The sequence below is a fragment of the Lycorma delicatula genome, chromosome 7 (genome assembly GCF_047948215.1).
Source record: "Lycorma delicatula isolate Av1 chromosome 7, ASM4794821v1, whole genome shotgun sequence".
Taxonomy (NCBI): Eukaryota; Metazoa; Arthropoda; class Insecta; order Hemiptera; family Fulgoridae; genus Lycorma; species Lycorma delicatula.
This window is the reverse complement of record NC_134461.1, coordinates 114,267,871-114,289,459: the sequence shown is the minus strand read 5'-3', so window position 1 is coordinate 114,289,459 and position 21,589 is coordinate 114,267,871. Positions and strand designations below refer to the sequence as shown.

General features: G+C 30.4%; 1 protein-coding gene and 1 long non-coding RNA gene across 2 annotated transcripts in view; one reads left to right on the top strand and one right to left on the bottom strand.

Annotated features, from left to right (window-relative positions):
* LOC142327569 (uncharacterized) overlaps positions 1-10,447 on the bottom strand; it is an 87,981-nt gene extending 77,534 nt beyond the window's left edge. Inside the window, exon 1 of the long non-coding RNA XR_012757014.1 lies at positions 10,259-10,447. This is a non-coding gene — a long non-coding RNA (uncharacterized LOC142327569). The remainder of the gene's footprint in view (positions 1-10,258) is intronic.
* The window catches only part of LOC142327568 (O-acyltransferase like protein), a 267,527-nt gene extending 248,236 nt beyond the window's left edge, over positions 1-19,291 (top strand). The window contains exons 12-15 of the mRNA XM_075370726.1: positions 3,775-3,904; positions 6,197-6,371; positions 9,624-9,766; positions 18,846-19,291. Of these exons, the coding sequence (XP_075226841.1) occupies positions 3,775-3,904; positions 6,197-6,371; positions 9,624-9,766; positions 18,846-18,971 (574 nt within the window). The 3' untranslated portion in view covers positions 18,972-19,291. The remainder of the gene's footprint in view (positions 1-3,774; positions 3,905-6,196; positions 6,372-9,623; positions 9,767-18,845) is intronic.
* The last annotated feature ends 2,298 nt before the right edge of the window (positions 19,292-21,589 follow it).

Here is a 21,589-nt window from a genome sequence, read left to right as displayed (position 1 = left end):
TCACAGCTACTGATGGTAATGATTATAAAAATCATAATGTACATTTACTATTAGTTGTAATAATTTATTTTTTGTAAATGGTTCTTTTCAGTATAATCACCGTTTGTTTCTATAATAAACAAGAACATATTATGCTTACGAAAAATACTATATTTAGATGTACTATATTTGACATCATCTTGTGGGTGAAGATCACATGTCTTCCTCATCTTGCAATAACCCCCCCCCCCCCAAACAACTAATCGTATGCTGTAGCAGTATGCCAGTGATACCCACTCAATCATAAACTACAAATCAGAAATTTAATAAGCTCACACAAAATGTAGAATTTTCTGTAAAAAAAAAAACTAAATCACAAAAATTGAAATCAAGTTTTCAATAACCCTGCTTAAGGTATTTTACGTTCACAATAAGATTATCTCACACTAAAAAGTTATAAGTTTTTTCCCATACAGTTCGCAATCAAATTATTTCATTTCTTTTGGTACTGTTACTGAGTAAGTCACATACAAAGGCAAATGTTTTGATAAATAAAATAACTGGCATAATCATCATTTATTTTATTCAGTTTAATTGTTATTTTAATAGTCTATGTTAACTATTTCAAGATGTTGATATATAATGTTTGTCTCCACATACATAACTTCTGTTTTGTACTACAATTTCGACCTTTCTGACCCCGTAGGGAAGACATGCACCATATGACAGTTTCAGTTGCCACGTCATCCCCCTCCATACCTAGCCATTATGGGCTTTACCAGAGGTCATCTCCAAAACCTCAGTAAAAGGCATCTCTCAGCCTTTTTCTTGCCTCAGTCAGGATGCCACCAATGCAAATGCCATTCCCATCAATGTACTACTATCCCTAAATAAAAAAAAAAAAAAAAAAAAACAAACAAAACACATCTTACATTAGTCCCAAACAAGACTGAGTAAACAAAATAAGAAAAAGGAACTGAAATCCACTACCTACTCGAAGGAAAAGAGGTGAGTTCAACATGCAATACAATAAAAAAAATGAAAACAGCAATGAAACTACAGAAAACAAACCAACAACAAAAAACTAGCAATTACAAAACAAAAATGAAGGCGTACAAGCACAGGCAGCACCCTAAATCCCCTTGGCAATCCTTTCTTTTGCCAAATAGTGTAAGAAATTCTCAACTATTATCCATTTGGCCTGGTTTCACCAATTGACATGGAGATCTAACGCAGAATAACATCGAGCCGACATAGTCTCTGTCCACATCAACTTATACTTGAACAAGTGTACAGTACATGATGTACATCATCCAGTTGTCTGCATTATGGACACATTCCTGAGTCCACCAGGCCGAATCTCTGCAGCCTGTCACAGAAAGTGCCATGGCCAGAAAGATATTGCGTCACATACTCATTCAAGTAACCTAAGAGGCGCCTGCAAACTAACAACATCAGAAAAGAGACTTTGCATATAATGTCCACCCTCAATCTCATCCCATCTGACCTGCCACAAAGCATTACTATGTTGTTTGATTTCCTAAACTTTGTCAGAACGTCTTGGTAACAAAATGCTGTTGCTGCTCTGACACAATCAAGCCCATCAATTTCACATCTGCAATCATCAAGATTGCCTCCCATGAAATCGTACAGTAGCCACCTACTACCATTAAAAGTATAAGGTGATGAGCCCTCAACAATAAGCCCCAATAGCTTTTAAATTTTAGCCTATCTGCCCATACAGGTGCCGCATAAATTCAGATTATGGTTATATATCAATCGGATGTGTAATTTCTCTGGCTGATCTTTAATTGTGAAATATGTGTTATTTTAATTATGGAAGTTAAAATGGCAGCAAATAGTCCTCACCTTCGGAAAGAATCTAAAAAAAATTATGTATAAGGTATATAATTATTTAAAAGAACTCGTGCATAGCAAACCTAATGCTATATTATTAAGGAGGTTTTTAATATAAAGCAAGACATCACCGCAACAATGTGTGCTATATCAGTGGGTACTGTACAAAATGTTTATCATGAAAGTGTTGAAAATGCATCAGCCCATTTCACACATATGAACACAGTTCACACAGAAAGTGAACAGCTTTTGAATCATTTCGGAAAAAATTCCTCATACAGATTGAATAACCGATCTCGACGATTTTAATAAAGATATAGTTTGTCGATCTATTCAAAACTTTTATGGTAGAACAGGCATATAATTAAACATCCTGTTTCTATGAACTTGGTTTTATGAAAGACTGCTCTTGTTTTTTCAATAGAAGCATACGGGTAACTTCCACTATGAAAGGTGATATATTTCAAGAATGGTTCGTAAATTTTTTGCAATCTTTGAAAGAAGGCTGTGTTGTGATGTTAAAGCCAACAATAATTTTGCGCTAAGAGAGAAAGTGCCAATGAGCAACATAAAAAAGGTGGAAATTGTTTCATGTTAAAAGAATACAAGAGAAGAGAATACCACAATCCTTCGCACACAATTCCAGATTGTCTATTACACAATTACTGTCTATTCTTAATGAACACAGAGAAAAATATAGATGGTATGAGCTTGACAAAATTGCAACATAGATAAAGCATGAAGTTGTTCAACTACCAGTATAACCCAATTGAGTTAATTTGGGCACAAATAAAAGGTGAAGAGGCAGCTAGAATACGTACAATTCAAATAAATTATGTAAAAACATTACTGCAAGATGCCATTATAATAGATGACTGGAGAAAATGCATCAAGACTCACAGAAAAGTTTCAAGTAGAAGATTTTCATAAAGAAGGTTTGCAGGATGACTATTTACATCGTATTGTAGTAAACTTACAAGATGACAGTTACTAATATATGAATACAACAGATTTATAAGGTGATGAAGATTTATAATTTATTTTGGGTGATATTGACTTTTAGATAATTATTTAGTTAAATTTTTTGTAAAATTTTATGAATTTTTCACTTTTTAAAGTCCATATTTACATTTAGCTGTAAAATTTACTAATCTTTGAATAAGAGGGAAAATATTTTATATAAAATAAAAAGTTTCAGATGCGAGATAGTAACTTCTTATGTGCACCAGAGTAATGCAAAAAATATTTTACTAATTAATATGTAAGATTACTTGACTAAATATTGCCCTGTAAAAAGAAAGGGAACAATTTAATACTGTATTATTAGCATGGTGTAGGGGAAATGAGTAGAAACCTTAAGCAGTTGAAGGAAAAGAGCACATGACTTTCAACTGCAAGATGACTTCAAATCTATAATAGCAGCATAGTCCTATTTGTGAAGTTTTTTACAAAGGACAATTTGCAATCAATCTGTTGGCTGGAGGATAAAGTAGGTCTAATATTAAATGTATTAATGTGAAATTGAATATCAAATGCAGAACATTCCAAATGCTTGGAAAAATATTAGTACCTGTATGATTTTGGTCCAATTTACATTTTAGTTTTGGGGATTTTTTTTGCTTTTATATGGTTTATTTATGAAAACATTTCCAATTTTTTGATTAACATGCCTACCTAACAACTCGAAAGTGCATGGTGGGAGTGATGCTTGTATGAGCGTGTCCATATACTGTGCGCTTGCTCATATCGTTGCTACTGTTACCGCCCGCCGATATTAAATTAGGCATATATGTGGTAACAATATACATATATTCAATCATCCTATCTATTTCTTAATTACTATATTTTAATCATGTTTAGCTTTAATATAAAATCATAGTTACATCACTTAATTGTTTTTAACTCCGAATAAACCCAAAAATTACATTTTCATTACAGTGTTGATGATCCGCTTGCATTATTTGACAAAATATATGATAAGCCATGGACAAGATTAGGACCATATCTTGTGGGAATGTGTACCGGATGGTTGCTATTCAAAACAGATTGTAAAATAAACTTCAACAAAGTAAGTAAGAAAATAATTTTAAAACTGAGAACTTACGTTCGGTAATTTTTTGTTAGAAATTATATTATCAATTTTTTTATGCTAAAATTTTAAATTTTCTAAACTTTTAAATTAAAACTGTGTTTTTTATTTAAAAAAAAATCACAGAATTGTTACATAAAATATACAAAGTTTATAATATTAACTATTTGTTAGAATAAAGTAAAAACCATTTAATTATTATCATTTCTTTTGAAAATTGCATTTTTTTAATTTTAAACATTAAGCCATTATTGAATAAAAGAATTTTAAAGCCTTTTTTTTATAGTCATTTGTCAATAGAAGATAAAAACAATCTTCGATTACTTCTTTTAAATAGTTACTTTATTGTGTAGCAGTTGTCTTAAAGTTTGCTTAAGGATGTCATCACATTTAAATTTAATTGATTTGCAGTAATGTCAATATTATCAGATACAATCTATAATAACATTACTATATATTTATTTATGTGGTGATGCTTAACTCCCTTGTTCTAATATATCATTACAGATTATTATGATAAAAAATGTTCTAGAAGAGGATAAAGGGATCAATATAAGAAGAAAGAAAATAAATTGTATAAGGTTTTCACATGATGTGGTGTTTTTAGAAGAAAAAATTCTAGAATTCAATGTGTGATTTCAAATAGAAGACATGACAGAATATGAAATAAAAATGAATGTTAGGAAAAAAGTAATGAGGGTAGGGGAAAACCAATATTCACATAAAACAAGATTAAATAAGATCACAAAAGTGAAAATTAAATAAAAATCAAGTCAAGAGCAATGGCTGAAGAAGCATTTGCTAAAAAGAAAGTTTTTGTAGTAGAATGAAATGTGATATTTGGAGTGTATGGATGTGAAAATGGAAATCAAGAAAAAGGGAAAAGGACAGGCTGGAGGCATCTGGAATGTGGGTATGGAGGAAAGTTTAATAAACAAGACACAAAGTAATGAGGAAAGTGGACAGGAAAAGAAGCTTATGAGAACAATTCAGGTTAGTAAAGATAATTTGCTGGGACATCCATGAAAGAAAGATTAAATAAAATGATAGAAGAATCAGTAGATTGTACAAAAAAGAGAGAGCAGTAAAAGACTGTATATATAAAAAGAAATGAGAGCCATTAACTCAAAAGTCTAGCTGGAAACAGAAAAAAATTGAGACAGACATTGTGCAAGGGATATGACTTAGGGCAGTAAGTCACTTGGAGTTAATTAAACTACATAGTGAGTGAATGACACAGATTCATCCAAATTTTGACAACTAATCACTGCTTCAGTTACAAGCTGGCATTAAAATCAGCTTTCTATGAATGTTGATATTTTTACATTTTGAGAATTCAAAAAATATCTTACCACCAAAGCTTTATTAGTATATAAGAGTATGTAAGTATATATATTATAAGAATATATTATTATTATCATTATTATTATTAGTATATAAAAGAAGAATAAATAAGTAAAGTCAATTATCTTTTTAGTTTAAAAAACCTCCATAAAAGTAAAAATTTCCTAAAAATATAAACAGGAAGATATGGTAATTGCTGCAATGTAATACTAAATAAATTAATAAACTAGTCAATCATAAGACAAGGACATGTGGCAACTGTAACAAGAAAAAGTTCTTATCAATTAAAAGACAATTTTCATGTGCCCAATATGTACCATTAAATACCATTTACAATTATATTTATTACCTAAGAATAAAACAACGTCAATGATATCTAAATTAAATAAAGTTTTGAATAGTAATCACTTTTTTCTAAGAAATTATATTTCATAAGTCCACACATATCTTTATACAGTTTCTTGATTTAATACTCCACTTATTTTTACTTTTAAAATTTAACTCAAATTGACATTTTCAACATTATAAGAGATTAAAGGAAGTTAAGAAATGTAACCAAGAAATATTCCAAAAATTCTTTCTTTGGCTTCTAGAAGTTCAAATACCATTGTGAAGGTTGTCTCAATCTATAAATCTTTCATTGTAGCAAATTACAATATTTCAACAGTCAATAACAGGTAATAACCTATTATTCAAAGTAAAATCTATTTAACTTCTAAACAGGTGTTTGTGTCTTCAGAATTTTTAAATATATATCATATCCATAGCTATATTTTTGTAGCTTGATAAAAATGAACATGCTTATCAAAATAGGTTATTTTATTTTTATTAAAAAAGTAATTATTAAAATTTGCATTTAATCATAATATGTAATTAAATTAACCAATTAAAGTTGAATCTTAAAAAACTCATATTTATTTAAAACAGGTTGCTGCAACAATAGGATGGATTATGTCTACATTTGGTCTGATTGCATTACTTTATGGTCTTTATGAGCAAGAACTACACCCAGTAACAGCAGCTGCATATTCATCTTTGAGCCATACTATATGGGCAGTATGTTTAGCATGGATTGTAATAGCTTGTTCGACGGGAAATGGAGGTAATAAAAGATCTTTTATTTACCAAAAATTTTAACAAAAAAAAGCATGAACACTTCAACAAGCATGTCTATTTCAGAAAGTAATATTTACTATTTATTTAAATACACCCTTTATTCAACATTTTATTCATTTTGATAATTGTTCACATCATCTACCACTAATAATTAGTATTAAATTGAATTTCTAATCTGAAACGCTCAAATTGAAATATTTCATTAATATTTTTTCTTCAAAAGATATAAATACTAACTTTTTCCTTTAATTAATATTTATTTAGTTTATTAATATAAAATCTTACACTTCCCTAATGTACAATCATGTTTAATATAAATCTAACATAACACAAAATGGAATAAATAAGCAATGATTATTGTACTGCAACGATGATAAAAATGATGACTGTTTATAATTTTGTATATTACAACTACATCATTTCAAAAATTTGGAGAATATTTAAAATGAAACCATTAACTGTTAAGAAAACCACTTTCAAGAATTAAAGTTATTGGAATATTAGAAAGATATATGAGCTAATATGGTCATATGATCTAAAAGACTAAATAGATTTTATTACCAATACTAATGTTTTCTATGTTAAAAAAAAAAAAATTAGTGGAAAATGGTTAGTTTACTGATGATTGCAAGTACAGGCTAATATCCATCTGCAATTTCCTTACATTTTTATAGGGATGAGATGAATTTTATAAGGCATGAAAATACCACAGCTACATGAGCTTTGAACCTACAACCTTCTTAATGAAAGGTATTTGCTTCTACACTACGTAGGTCAACTTAACCAAGACAGTTAACAAAGAAATTGCTGGCAAAATACAGTGCAAGGAGAGAAAGAAATGCAAACTGATCAAAAAGAACAGGAAAATGATGGTAGAGCCAAAAAACTAATGCACCTGACAAGAAAATACTAAGCAGGCTGAAACATTTGAACTAAAATGACAATTGAAAGAATTCTCAACTGTATTGCCATCTTGGAAGAAAATGTGAAGGGAATATAGGACCATCATGAGATGGAGAAAAAAATCCATTCCTTTCCTGCAGCTAGTTTAAGCAATTAAAGTTCTTACATAAAAAAAAAATTTGATCTTGATTATTATTTATTTATATATCCATAATGTGTGTTGTATGCATCTTGATATCATAACTTAAGGCTTTAGATAACCTTACATGAGATACAAATTACTCCAAAAAACGGCACAAACATACTCATAAACAGTATCATCTCTTGCCAGGCAACCAGAAAATATAATTAGTGGATTGGTTTCCAATAATATTCACTAAAACAAATATAATGTCATACAACAAGCATATCAAGCTAATAGAAATTAAGGTAATATTCGGCCCTAGAAGTACAACTCCACTCTGTTCACCAAAGCATTAGCCCTATATATTGTGAATATCACTACTCTCAAAGAAAGCAACTCTGACTAGTAACTCTTGTATTTCAACTGTTTTTCATTTATCCGTCATAAAAGTAAATTAAAGCAGAATTTATTTAAATTTGTATTATAATTTAATATTAACAAATTCTATTGACATACACATATTTTTAAAATGTTTTAAATTAAATTTCTCTAATTATTCCCTTGGACTTCCAACCAAAAAAAATTTAATGTACTCTGTATGAGAAAGCATTCTTCAACATAACTGTTAACATTTTTCCCATTAACATGTTTTAATAAACCATAAACAAAGCTTAGTAATAATGAAACTGAATAGATTGATTTTAAGATGCAACAAATTTCATATATAAGATTGTTTTCAATAGTGGTTGCTTAAATAAACAGGCATTAAACATTGAAACCAACTGTGCTAGTTTTATTCAACAAGCCTTGAGAATAAACATGAAGGAAAAATTCAGATGTTATAATATAAATCTTATTTAGTAAGTAGTAAGCTTTTCAGATGCATAACAGTTCAAAAATCATATAAAAAAACTGAGCATGCACTACAGTTCCATCAGTCCAGAAGGATTACAAAAGAAACAATACTATTTTCACCATTATTGTATTACAATACTAGACACCCAAGAAATGCTACAAAAATTGTAATGTCTAATCCACTGCATTATACTACATAAAACTGTTTTCATTTTTAATATCAAAGCCAATTCAAGTTATTCATTTCTTGCTAATCCAAGTTTTTGAGTAAGAGAACATCTTAAAAATAAAAACATTAAAAAGATTAACAATTTGCAGGTCAGTTAATTACATTAATTTAACTTAATATATTTAACACAATTTTTTTTAAATTCAGTTCAATTTCTTGTTGAAAAATGTTAATAAGGATGTTAACAAAAATTTTTAAATATATTATTCATGCTAACAATAAAACTACTTACGGGGGCTATTCCAAAACTTAACTTCAGTTTGGCTGGTAATAAAAAATAGAGAAAGTTAAAGGTATTTTTATGCATACAACATAAAATACATTACATTACTTCAATAACATAATTACATACAATCATACATTTGTTTACAAGACAAGCTTTTGCCTCATTAATTCCCCCACAGAATACTTATCCACAAGTTCTTAAGTAATTTCAAATTTCTAGGTAACCAGCCAGACCTTTATTTAATGAAGAGATGGCATTGTGTTCTTCAGTTTCAAAAAAAGATTAATTACACATGCCTCATAAAAATTATTGAAAGGTTGCAGGTTTCATTGACCCCCACCAAACTGGTCTAATGGTTAACTTGTCATCGCAAATCAGTTGATTACAAAATCAAATGTTCTAAGGTTCAAATCCTAGTAAAGGCAGTTACTTTTATAGAGAATTGAATACTAGATCATGGATACCGGTATTCTTTGGTGGTTGGGTTTCAATTAATCGCACATCTCAGGAATAGTTGACCAAGACTGTACAAGACTACACTTCATTTACATTCATACATATACTCATTCATCCGCTGAAGTACCCTTACACAGTGGTTCCGGAGGCTAAACAGAAAAAGAGGGATTTTATTGACCGCTACTTTATCAGCATTTAGCAGAATAATAGGCAACAGTAGAACAAGATTATGCATTATTGGTAATAACTGTGCATCCAGTGTGTTGCTTAAACAACTAGTTTTCAACAAATAAATTTTAAATTTCCTTTATATAATACATTAACACTACATTCTCAAGAAAATTATGAGAAGGAAATAATAATTGGTTATTAGTCAGTCAATTATATTAACTGATAAGCTAGAATTCAATGAAATTGTAATTAATGTTTTAAATATTACTTTCAGGTTATGTAAATGATTTCTTGTCATGGACAGTACTGTATCCATTTAGCAGAGTTACATATTGTGCATATTTAATACATCCTATCATTATTCGTATACTAGCAATGAGAATGGATAGTCCAGTTCATCTAGGAAAAGATTTGGTGGTGAGTAATCAACTCTAACTTTTAAACTAAATGTTAACGAACTAATCAATTACAGGTGGTGTGGAAATACTCATAATACTGGCAAATTTATTTTATTTTTCGGTTACATCATTTAAAATAAATGATACCAGAAGCCTTACTTCAGACATCTGTTACAACACTTACTGTAACAACTAACACCAGACTAACAAAATTTGCACTGGAATTATGGATTTAAGAAAATAAATATGTATGAAAAAAGTAGCTGAACCAAAGTAATCGTTACAACTGTCGCGAAAATATTACTATTGTTATGGTAATCAATCGGGGAATTACGGATACAATCCAACAAACTCTATACGAACTTAAATTAAAGGCTTTTTCAATAAAGAAATACTTGCATACCAGACATTTACTTCAAATATAAAGTAATTTACACAAACTACACCTTAACTACCAGGAACCCGATTAAAATTGTACAATAGCTCCAGAAAACAAATTAGAAGAGCTTACCGGTAACTCACTTTCCTAAGTATACGAATACTGTAGAATTATTAGTAAATCACATCATTATTAGCAATCACACAGTTCAACAAATGTATTTTTAAAATTAACAGTGTTGATAAAACAAATTCCATTAAATATCCCACCACAATTTGCAATAACCTTATCACCAAATTCAGCAGTGCGACCGCTATTACGATATCGTACAGCAGAAAGCGGCGGAAGCGAGCACCAACAGCGCATGAATATAGTAAACTGCGTAGTCAAATCAGTACTAGTATTAGACGTTACCTACGGCTATAGTATGATTGTCTGCGGCATTCATAGGCGTTGCAGTTTTGATATAAAAATTATCTACTCTATAAACAGACAACGTTCTCTATTATAAGAATCGTATTTTCTATTTTACATCCACTTTTTTAGTTTACGCCATGAGAGGTTTGTTGGCATTTTCACAAACTATAGAAGCTCTTTATTACGCCAACGTAATACGAAATAGCTAACTAAATGAACAGTGAATTTTTGTACCGTATTCATTAAAAATAGTTTGAAGCATAAGAATTGTTAGACCTAACAGCTGAATAATTCCATGTTAATCTCCGTGATGCAAAATAATTACCCTTGCAAAATACATTTGTTACAAACATTACATTTATAGTAAAGTATTATTTAACTCCATTTCTAGAGAATAGATAATATATCATCGTATTAGTACAGTAAATCTGGGATGAAAAAAGGCCAACCGTGCGTTTTGGGTAAGCAGTGTTTTTTATACATCATGAAAAAAAGTCAAACCTGAATTTAAATTGAGTTTCCATGGTGGTGGGCGCCCCCAGTATTGAAAATAAAGATTTAATCAGTTTATCTTGAAAGCTATAACTCCCCGAAAAATTTTGCAAATAGCTTTTTTGTAAATAATGAAATTATATTATCTGCAACTTTTATAATAAAAAAGTTAGAAATATAATTAAGGGATGAATACTTTTAAAGTTATAACTTTTTCTCTATTAATCTTATGAAAAACTTACGTCAGAGCTTTTCTAATGAATAATTTGACTTACTAATGCTCGTAATTTTCTTTATTTTTTGAAGTGCTTTAGCACCTAAAGCGAAGTAACTAAAGAGTTACTGCGGTACAAAAGTGTATAAAAATTTTACACATTCTTTCATTTTATGTTATTTTCTTATATTTAGGCACTTATTTATTTATATATTTAATTATAAATAGTATTTTAATGTACATCGATTTATAAATTACTGTAGCTACTGATAATTTATATTAACTATATTGTATTTTACATAAATAAATATATATATGTGTGTGTGTGTGTATTCTACTTTTTTACATTATACTAACTAAATATTTATATATTGTGATATTTTTATTGAACTCATTTCTGCACAACCCTTGAGGTAGGGTCATAGATGTGTTTTTTTGCATGGTATCCCTTGTATGCCTAATCCACAAATTATCTCTCAATCAATTACACAGGTGAAAAAAAAAAATTGGAACTGAGATAAAAGTAAGTGAATTAGAATGTATTTTTTATGCTGAATTTTAAAATGAAACTGAGGGTGAAGAAGAAAAACTCTTCATCACCCTCAGATTTTTAGTTATGACCCTTCAAATTATTGAGAAACTTCTTAAATAATAGAAAACAAAAATAATAATAATAATTGCAATTAAAATGTCTACCTTTATTTTGCAGACATTTACATCTATCTTAATTTATTTTTTTCTTATTTTCCTTTTTTGTTCTGTGAAGTCTTCTCTTTTTACCATCCAGCAGTAGTCACTCATCATAGATTCATTCCATCTGCCTTGATAGCGTTGTTCTATCTGCAATATATCATGGTGGAATCTTTCTCCTTGTTCGTTGCTGATATCACCCAAGTTTAAAGGGAAAAAGTCCAAACAAGTACATAAAAAATGAATTTTCAGTGACATTCAATTTTTGTAGTTCACTAAAGTTCATTGATAAGCTGATCATGGTTTTCAGCATTTTTGTTTCCAAGAAAACCAGTAACAACATTTTTGAGTGACTTTTATGGTGTTAGTTATTTAGGATTTAGTTTGCTCTCAAATGTATTTTCATGAATTATTTTCTTATTTGTGGCCTGATGAATATTCCCTCTTTTAATTTGGCTTCATTTAATTGTGAAAAACCTCAGCTAAATATTTAAGGCCTTCACCATCTTTATTTAATGCTTTTACAAAATTCTTCATCAGGCCTAGTCTTACGTGTAGAGGTGGTAAAATAATACGATCTGCTTCAACAATGGGAAAATTGATATCTTCCTTTCCTGGGGAAAACCGATTTCTTTTTGGCTAGTCTTTAACTGCATAGTGTTTATCTGTAGCCCGACTATCCCACAAACACAAGAAAAACATATATTTTGTAAAGCTACTCTGGAGACCGACAAGAAGCCCTATCGCTTTCAGGTCAGCAATGATTTGCCATGAGTGTTCATCATACTCAATAGTTTTTAAAAATTTTGACATAATTTCATTCCTACAGCATGTGCTACTGGTACAAAAGAAAACTTATTCAACTTATGCAACAACACTGCCTTTAAGCTTCTTTTTGATGAGTCTATAAATAAATGCCAATCATGAATAACATATTCACTGTCCAGTTCAGACATTAGCCCCCTAACATCATGGCAGGAACAAATTAAACCATCTTTTCTAAAGTATTTTAGTAAATTTTCGTTGCAATTTCTATATACTGAAATTTTAGAATCCTTGTTTAAAAAATTCCATTCTTTAAGACATAACTTTTTTTTTAATCTCCGGGTTCTGCAGTTAAGCAATTTTTTCCGCAGAGGATGAGATGGATGCTTTGTAGCGTATGTGAAAAATGCCATGCCTGATCATGATTCAAACCCAGGACCTCCGGGTGAAAGGCCGAGACACTACCACTTGCACCATGGAGGCTGGCTTTAAGACACAACCTAGAAGTTCTGCAAGTTGTTTCGACAAATACAAGTCACGAATTAGGTCGCTCAGTTCTACTACTTAATTATAAACTAATAAAATTTAAGTTATAAATACTTAATTACTTAAAATACTTAACCATTACAAAAAGTTGTTTCACCATGGAGTGTAATAAATCACAGCATGAAACGCATACACAACTTAACAAATCTTGATGTTCAATAAAATAATATCAAAATTTGTTGTCATAAAAATCTTTCTCTAGATTTATGGCATCACTTATGAAACAATCTTTATAATATGTACATGATAAAACCACTACCGCAATTAAAGAACACAGCAAATAATGCCAAGAGCTTATCTCATACTGAAGAAAATTTCATCAAGTTGAATTACTCATTACTTGACTCACGACATGTCTATACATGTCTGGCTTGATATGAAATGACATCATTCACTGTTATATATCAAATATAGGTCTATAGCATGCATCACAATATAAATCAGGTATGAATACACAAGCATACAGGTGTACTAACTTATTTGTATTGTTTGTTCGACAAATGATGGAACAGATAAATTTAATGTTGCATAATGGATTGTTTCAGAATACAAATTCAAATTCAACATATAAAATACTATATAAAACTCCTATTCCCTTTTCAGTTCCAAATTATTTGGAAGGGAATGGTTCCGGTTCAAATTTCATGGGAAAATTGTAAAAAATATTTATATCTTTATCAGTATCAGGTTCAATATTTTCTTCAGATGAAACATCATTGATATTTTCTGTTAATAATGAAGGTGAGTCATCTGCTGTTTCATCTTCATCTAATAAATTCAAAATCTCTACAAACTTTTCACAGGTTTTACTGCTACAATGTTGGCAGATGACTGAGCATTTCAGTCCTGCTTTTCAGCACCCACAGGCTGCATCAAACTTTGCTTTGCACCTGCAAAACACTAACTTCAATAGCTCTGAAGTGCACTGTATTGGTAGAAATGTCCGAGGGGTTTTCTTCCAAGCCCACAGTTCAATGTCCTTGAATTATCCAATCCAAGTTTGAACCTGATAAACTATCATTGAATATAGATTAATCACATCTTTTGATGGAGGAAAAAAAGATAAATTGAATTTGGATTTAATAACTGATTTTGTGAACCATTTATTATGGACCGCATTGATTGATTGTTCCAATTTATCTCCATTATATACAGTGGGCTCAGTAGATTTGGATCGACTTGGTCATTTAGAGAAAGCTCTACTTCAGTTGCTAATTAAGAATATTTTTCAAAAGTTGAAAGAAATCTCAGTTTACCTATATTGTAACAATTGTATCAGCCAAAGAAGGCATGAATTATTTATTATTTATAATTAAAAATGTGAGTAAATAGTGCCTAAATATAAGAAAATAATAAGATAAATAGAATAATAATATAAATTAAATAAATAATAATATATAAAATGAAAGAAGATGTAAAATAAATATAAATAGAATTTTTATGCACTTATGTACCTGGTTGACTCTTTGGTTACTCTGCTTTAAGATGCTAAATCACTTCAAAAAATAAGGAAAATTAAGAACATTATTTGTTAAGAAAATTTACATCTCTGATATAAATTTTTCTTAAGATAAATAAAAAAAGGTTTTTACTCTTTCAAAGTACTCATCCTTTAATTTTAGATTTATTTTAATTTATAACCTTTTTAGTACAAAAATTACAACAAAATGTTATTAATAAAAATTTTAGATTATATTATTATTTAAAGAAAAAGCTCATTGCAAAATTTTTGTGGAAGTTATAGTTTTCAAGATAAACGAAAAAACTGATTAAACCTTTATTTTCAAGATCGCGGACAATTGGGGGCACGCTTCATCCTGGAAACTCAAATCTAAATTCAGCCTTTTACTTAATGAAAAAAAATTATTGTTTACCCAAAATGCATGGTTCAATGCAGCATTTACTGCACTGTATCTAAAATACCATAATAATTAATGATTAGTGAATTAATATGAAAATCAGGCCAACACTATTTAGTTAATATAAATCGATTGTGTCCCACAAATCAGCATCCATTAATAAGGTTGAAGTAGAGAAAAATAAGTATCTTTATCCTCATAATACAAATATGAATCAGGTAGATGCGAAGGACAGTGTATTGACTGCTCCTCAAGATTCTAAATTAAATGTTACACTCAGCAAAAACAAATTCCCTTTCTGCACAATCAATGAAATATTTTTTACAATTAAACTATACTATGGTGCTTCACATTCCATTTGTGTTTTGCACGCAGCATAACTGGATTAAAAAAGTGATATGATAGACAGTGTGGATAAATTGGCATAAACGGAGCTGTCAATAGCTCATTTTCTTTAGTAAAATAAAAAAATTATAATATTCAATAGTTTTGTAATTAAAACAATACAGTTTTGCAAACTGATCAAAACAATTACAGTTATGATTTTAATGGACAGACCATGTCTTAATGATTTGAGTATGACTACTGATTTGTTACTTTATAATACCGTATGCAAAATTAATACTGTACAAATTTATGAAATGTATTGTAACTGGCAAATTTAATCTTCACAGACTATTTTAGTACTTCATAGTTAACTAATAGTAGTGAAACTGCTAAATGGATTAGGTGTTACAAACAATTAACTGAAATAGTGTTTTTCATTTAAGTTCAATGAAGGAGGTAAAAATCTCTTATAGAGGCTTAGATAAAACTGAATATTTTAAAGTCATTCATATTTAATTTAGCCTCCCTGAAAAAAAAAAACTTTTTATTATTCTGAATGCAAACATTGCGATCTGTTCACCGAGTGAACTATAAGCAACCATCCCGTGGCCCAATGAAATGAGGTTGCTATGTATGACGTGTAAATGAGGTGTAATTTTGTTCTGACTCAGGCCAATATTCCTAAGATGTGTGGTTAATTGAACCCCAACCATCAAGGTATACAGTATTCAAATTCATATAAAAGTAACTAACTTTTACTAGAATTTGAACCTCAGAACCTTTGATTTAAAAAATCAGCTGTTAAACATGTGATTTGCTACTACAAGCTTACCACTAGAGCAATTCGGTAGACTTAAAAAAACTTAACAGATAAAAGTTTATAATTTATTATACTAAATGAATCTACGCACTTTGCAAATAATAATAAAAAAAACTAGCACTCTATTTAAAAATAAATAAATAAAGAAAACAAATCAAAATAAACCAATAACCAAAATTTAAACTTTTTAAAAATGGGGCTTTTTTTTAAAGATTTGAAATTTTATTTTGGCCAAAACACAAATGTAAATTTATACATTTACCCCTGAAGATAGTATCTGTATACTAAGTTTGAAGAAAATCAGTCCATGGGGTCCAGTTATAAGACTAAATACAGGCCAACATTATTTATGCACATTCGCACAATGTCTGACAAAAATAGATTTTGTGGACTTGGAAGCACTGGAATAAGAAACGTTTTTTTGCAGAACTTTCATTTATAGCTACAGCAGCATATATAACTGTAGCCAGGAAAGAAATAAATTGCACTGAAAGGGTATGTATAACTTTACTAATTTTAATAATATATCTTAAAGGTTTTCAGTTATGCAAGGTGTAGGTAATTTATTACCAGTGCCTTTCACCAGAAGTTGTTTCTTCTTACGCCAGTCTCGAATGCAGCTTTCATCTACGTTAAATTTTCTTCCTGCCGCTCGATTTCCAATTTTTTCAGATTCCTTCTATAAAGTGCTGTTTTTCATTTACGCTGTCCTTTTGTACTCATTTTAATGCCGTAATTAAAATAAATCACCGTGTTAATCTTTACAAGACAAACTAAAGAGATAAAATGCACATAACCGTCCACATATGCAAACAGTACCATGACTATGGCGAATAGACAAGAAGACGATTTGTAACTGATAATGTTATTAGAACCGGATGCAGCCTATACAGAATGAATCAGTTTTATAAAAATACCGTAACTTCGTTCCTATCGATAATATGAACAGGATGTCAATAATGAAGGATGTATTCTGTATAAGCGGTATCCGGTATTTATAAACGAAAGCCTAATGTTTACTTCTAAGAAAACGTTTACTTTACATAAATTATCCTGGCTAAAGGCTATATTTCAAGTAAGCCCCGTACCCTTATTTTTTCTCTCCAATTCCTAGAAAAAAAGTTCGTGGGTACTCGAATAAATACGCACTTACTATTTAAAGAGTGCTTATGGTCCTTCCGAAGACATCTGCACTTAACACAAATGAGCCCGACCGACTTCTTAGTTTATGTCTCTCGACACGATACTCTTCTCGTTTATGTCTCTCATCCCCAAAATATTATCACACTACCACCAGATGTTTACAAAATTCAGCTGTGTGTCGAAACTGGCGGCATTTGTAACAACGATGAACATCTACAACTTCTTTGGCCTTCAGCAAACAACCTGCCCTCAGACTGGACGCCTTAAAATAGTTCAGAATTCAACTGGAAGACAACAACCTGGCTGACGGTGGTCTCCTGCTTGTCGAGGGAATTCGTGGTCGAAGGTTGAAATCCAAGCCATTCAAGCATGCAGGGGACACTTGAGCTAAACGGTCATGCTACGAGTCGGCGTATCGATGTCTCGAACACGAAAAATATTCCAAGTCCTCACATAGACCCTTATTATAAGGGGGATCCGGTTTTCTAATTTATCCGACTTCCTGTTCGTCCAAGACCAACCCCCCCCCCCGCCACCCAGGATCTCCAGCGATCAGGGCCCCCGCTATCTCCTGATCCAAAAATACTCCACCCCCCAAAAAATCTTCCCCAGGCCAAATCTTTCTGTTTCTAAGAGTTTCACTTTTTTTGGTAGCTTATTTTGTGGCAGTGGTCGCATAAGTCAGAAATGGCCAGATACGCCTAGCAACGGAACGATTTTACATGGCGTGGTTTTTTTTGGGGAGGGGGTAATTTTGGATTTAAGGTCAGGCGATAGCGGAGGCCCGGGGCGTGTTTTAGTAAGGGTAAATTGAAAAATGGTAAAAGTAATAGGGAAATGGATAAAAGTGAATGGTTAAATTTGTAAAGTCCCGTAATGATCAGTTTTTTAATGTTTTATCCAACTTTCAATTGTATTAATTTAATCTATATATATATAAACTCAAATCTAGCAAAGTATTGCTGGGTCAGCTTGTTCATTATAATTAATATTCAATTGGTATCAACTTCTCAAGATAATAAAAATATATCAACATATTTTGTATGCTGAAATTAATTTTTCTTTGTATGCTGAAGAAAGGGCATGTATTTTTTAACTGAAAATAGAACAGTACTGTAAATGTCATAAATAATGTTTTATGTTAATACATTTTCTCATAGATACTTTATTATTATTTTTTTATACTTTCAGAAGCCTAAGGTACTTACCACTTAAGATTTGGTCATTTGTTCCTGTTATTTCTTCAGTTGCTTTATTAGATGTATTAATTTTAAATGAAAGGATTTTCTGTTTTTATGTGTAAAAATAATTTTTTGCATTCAGTTTAATTTTGAAATGAATCAGTTAGTACTAATCTATAACAGGGTAAAGGCTAATGCTATGCTGTTTATATTACAGAAATAAATCATGACTAACTTGTGTATTGTTTTGTTTCTATAATTACAGGGTGTTATATTTTTTGGACAACTAGTGGCTTCTTATTTACTTGCATTTGTTATATCACTGGCTTATGAAGCACCAATTGTATCGCTACTTAGAATAGTTTCACCGACAAAACGGAAGACAAAGTAAATGCCAAAAATTTAATTGTAAATATGTATGTGTGTTTTATGTGAATGTGACAAATAATCTTACAGCAGAAAATTTATAAATAAATTTCATGCTCAATATCTCAACAGTATTATAAACTGACTATAAGATAAATTATATACTTTAGATAATAAATTAGGTGAAAGTATGTATGTTATACATACACAATACTATACATCAAACTCATGTCATAAACACATGAATATCATGTGTAGTATAAATATATTGTTAAGCTGTAGTTGTAGTATTGTTATTTTTTTAATGTACTGTTAAATAAAATGTTCAAATAAAACAAATTATTAAAAAATAATAAAAATTTTTAGTTTATTCATTTACCTCTTAATTATGACTGACAAAATGATACATCTGCAAATGAACTTGTTCCAACACAAATAAGTTAGAAAATCATATGAACTGCTTGCAAGAAAAATTTATTTTTATAAAGGTTTAAAGCTGATTCTCTTTTGGATTACTGTTATAAGTACAATTTAAAGAAAATTTTAGAGTAATTGCATAATATACTCTTAATAAAACCCATTTTCCACTTCTTTTACTAATAGGGAAATGTCAATGTTTCATAATTTTATTAAGATATATAAAAAAATTAGTTTTTAAGGATGTTTCAGAACAGTTTATCGGTTATTTGAATATTTTTTCCAAAACATTTTCAATGGTCAGTTCTTTCAATTCTTCTTTTGATTTTTTGGAGTCTGTCTGTCTCTGATTGTTCGTTCAGGTAAAATAATGTTTCTGCAGTATAAGTGGCTTCTGGTTTTATGGCTGTGTTGTAGTGTCTTATTTTTATGTTTATTGATAAGAAATTTTTTATAGTAAGTGTACCAAATTAATTTTTGAGCTTTAGCTAGTTTGTTTCTTCTTATTTGGATTGAGATTTTTTTGTTTGTTAGTATTTCTTTGAGGTATTTAAATCTGGTTACTATTTTGATTTTATTAACATTTATGTTTACTTCTTTTAATCGTATTGGTTTTTTGGGCATAATTTATGTCTTTTCAAATATCTGTAATTTAGCTTCGTCGAGTCAAGTTGTCAGCGAAACCAATGACACTTTGTTTTGATTTTTCGGCCTATTTTTACTTTAGGGGCATTTTTTGAGCCATTCCCTCATTACCATTTCTAGAGCATACTTAAACAATAGCGTTGAGAGCCCATCATCTTAACACAGTCTTGTTTTGAACTCAAATGGTTCTGAGAGCTCGCCTCTGAATTTTAACTTCGACTTAATGATTGTGAGGGTCAGTTTTATAATGTTTATTAATTTGGTATCTAGTACGAGGTGTCTTAGAATTTTTTGTAGAGATTCTCCGTGGATGTAGTCATAAACTTTCTTGAAATCTACAAATGTTATCACCATGTCTCCGTTTCTTTTCATGTTGTAATCCATTATTACCTTGAGACTCATGATCTGGTCTGGACAGTTCCTCCAGCATCCGAAACCTCGTTGGTATTCTCCTAGTTCTTTTTCAAGTTGTGAACCTATTCTGTTGAGGATGATTCTTGAAAGAATTTTGTATGTTGTGTCTAGGAGTGAGTGAATTCCCCTGTAATTGTTAGGGTCTGTTTTTTCCCTTTTTTGTGTACGAATGGATGAGAACTGTCATCCAGTGTTCTGGTAGTTCTTTGATCCAGATGTTGACAAACTGTTGATGAATGGCAATTTTGTTGATCTTCCTAGATCTCTACAAAAGTCTGATCTTCTCCCACGGTTTGTAATTCTTCATCTCACTCAGTGCTTGGTAGACTTTTATTGCAGGAGGGTTGATGTTATTTAATCGTGCTGGGTTGAGGTTTAGGAGTTCTGTTGATTCTTCACAATTTAGGAGTTTGTTGAAATATTTAGCTAGGATTTCTGTGCTGCCTTTATTGTAAATGAACCAGTTTACTATTTTCATTCTTTATTAGTAGGGCTGGGGGTTTGTATTTTTGGAGCTGATTTTTTAAGGTTTTCTAGTATCCACTTGACTGTGTTTTTGAATTCTTCTTCTATTGGCTTCAGTCTGTTGTCTTTTTATTCTCTTTAGGGTTTCTTTTTTTTGATTTATTAGATTTTGTAAGACGTAAAGTAGCTGTGCTTGATGTCTCTTCTCTACTGTTTCGTCACATTTGCTGTTCCACTATTGATTTTTTTACAGGATTTTACTGGGGCTAATTCTTCTGCGATTTGTTTAAGGTTGTTGACTAGATCTGAGTTTATCCATGATGGATATTTTTTTTCAGTTGCTTTTTGGTAATTTTCATTCTTGATTAGTTGGGTAAGGATCATTTTGCTTTTACTTTTAGGGGCTTGGTTGTGTTGCTTTCTTTAGGAAGTAAATTTAATTTTAATTTTGTCTAAATAGTGTTCTGAGCCTGTGTCTACTCCTTGGAGGTCATTTATGTTGTAATCTCCTTGTGGTGGTGTTTGTCCAAGAAGACATGGTCTAGTTGCCATTCTCCTTTACTGTAGTTGGGGTGTTTCTAGGTTCTGAGGTTTCCTCTTGAAGTATATTGGATTTTGAGATTAGGGGTGGTTTTTGGAGAGATTGATTGTCTCTGTCTGTTACCGTTTGTTTTCTTACAGGTGGATCATTTTCTGATGATG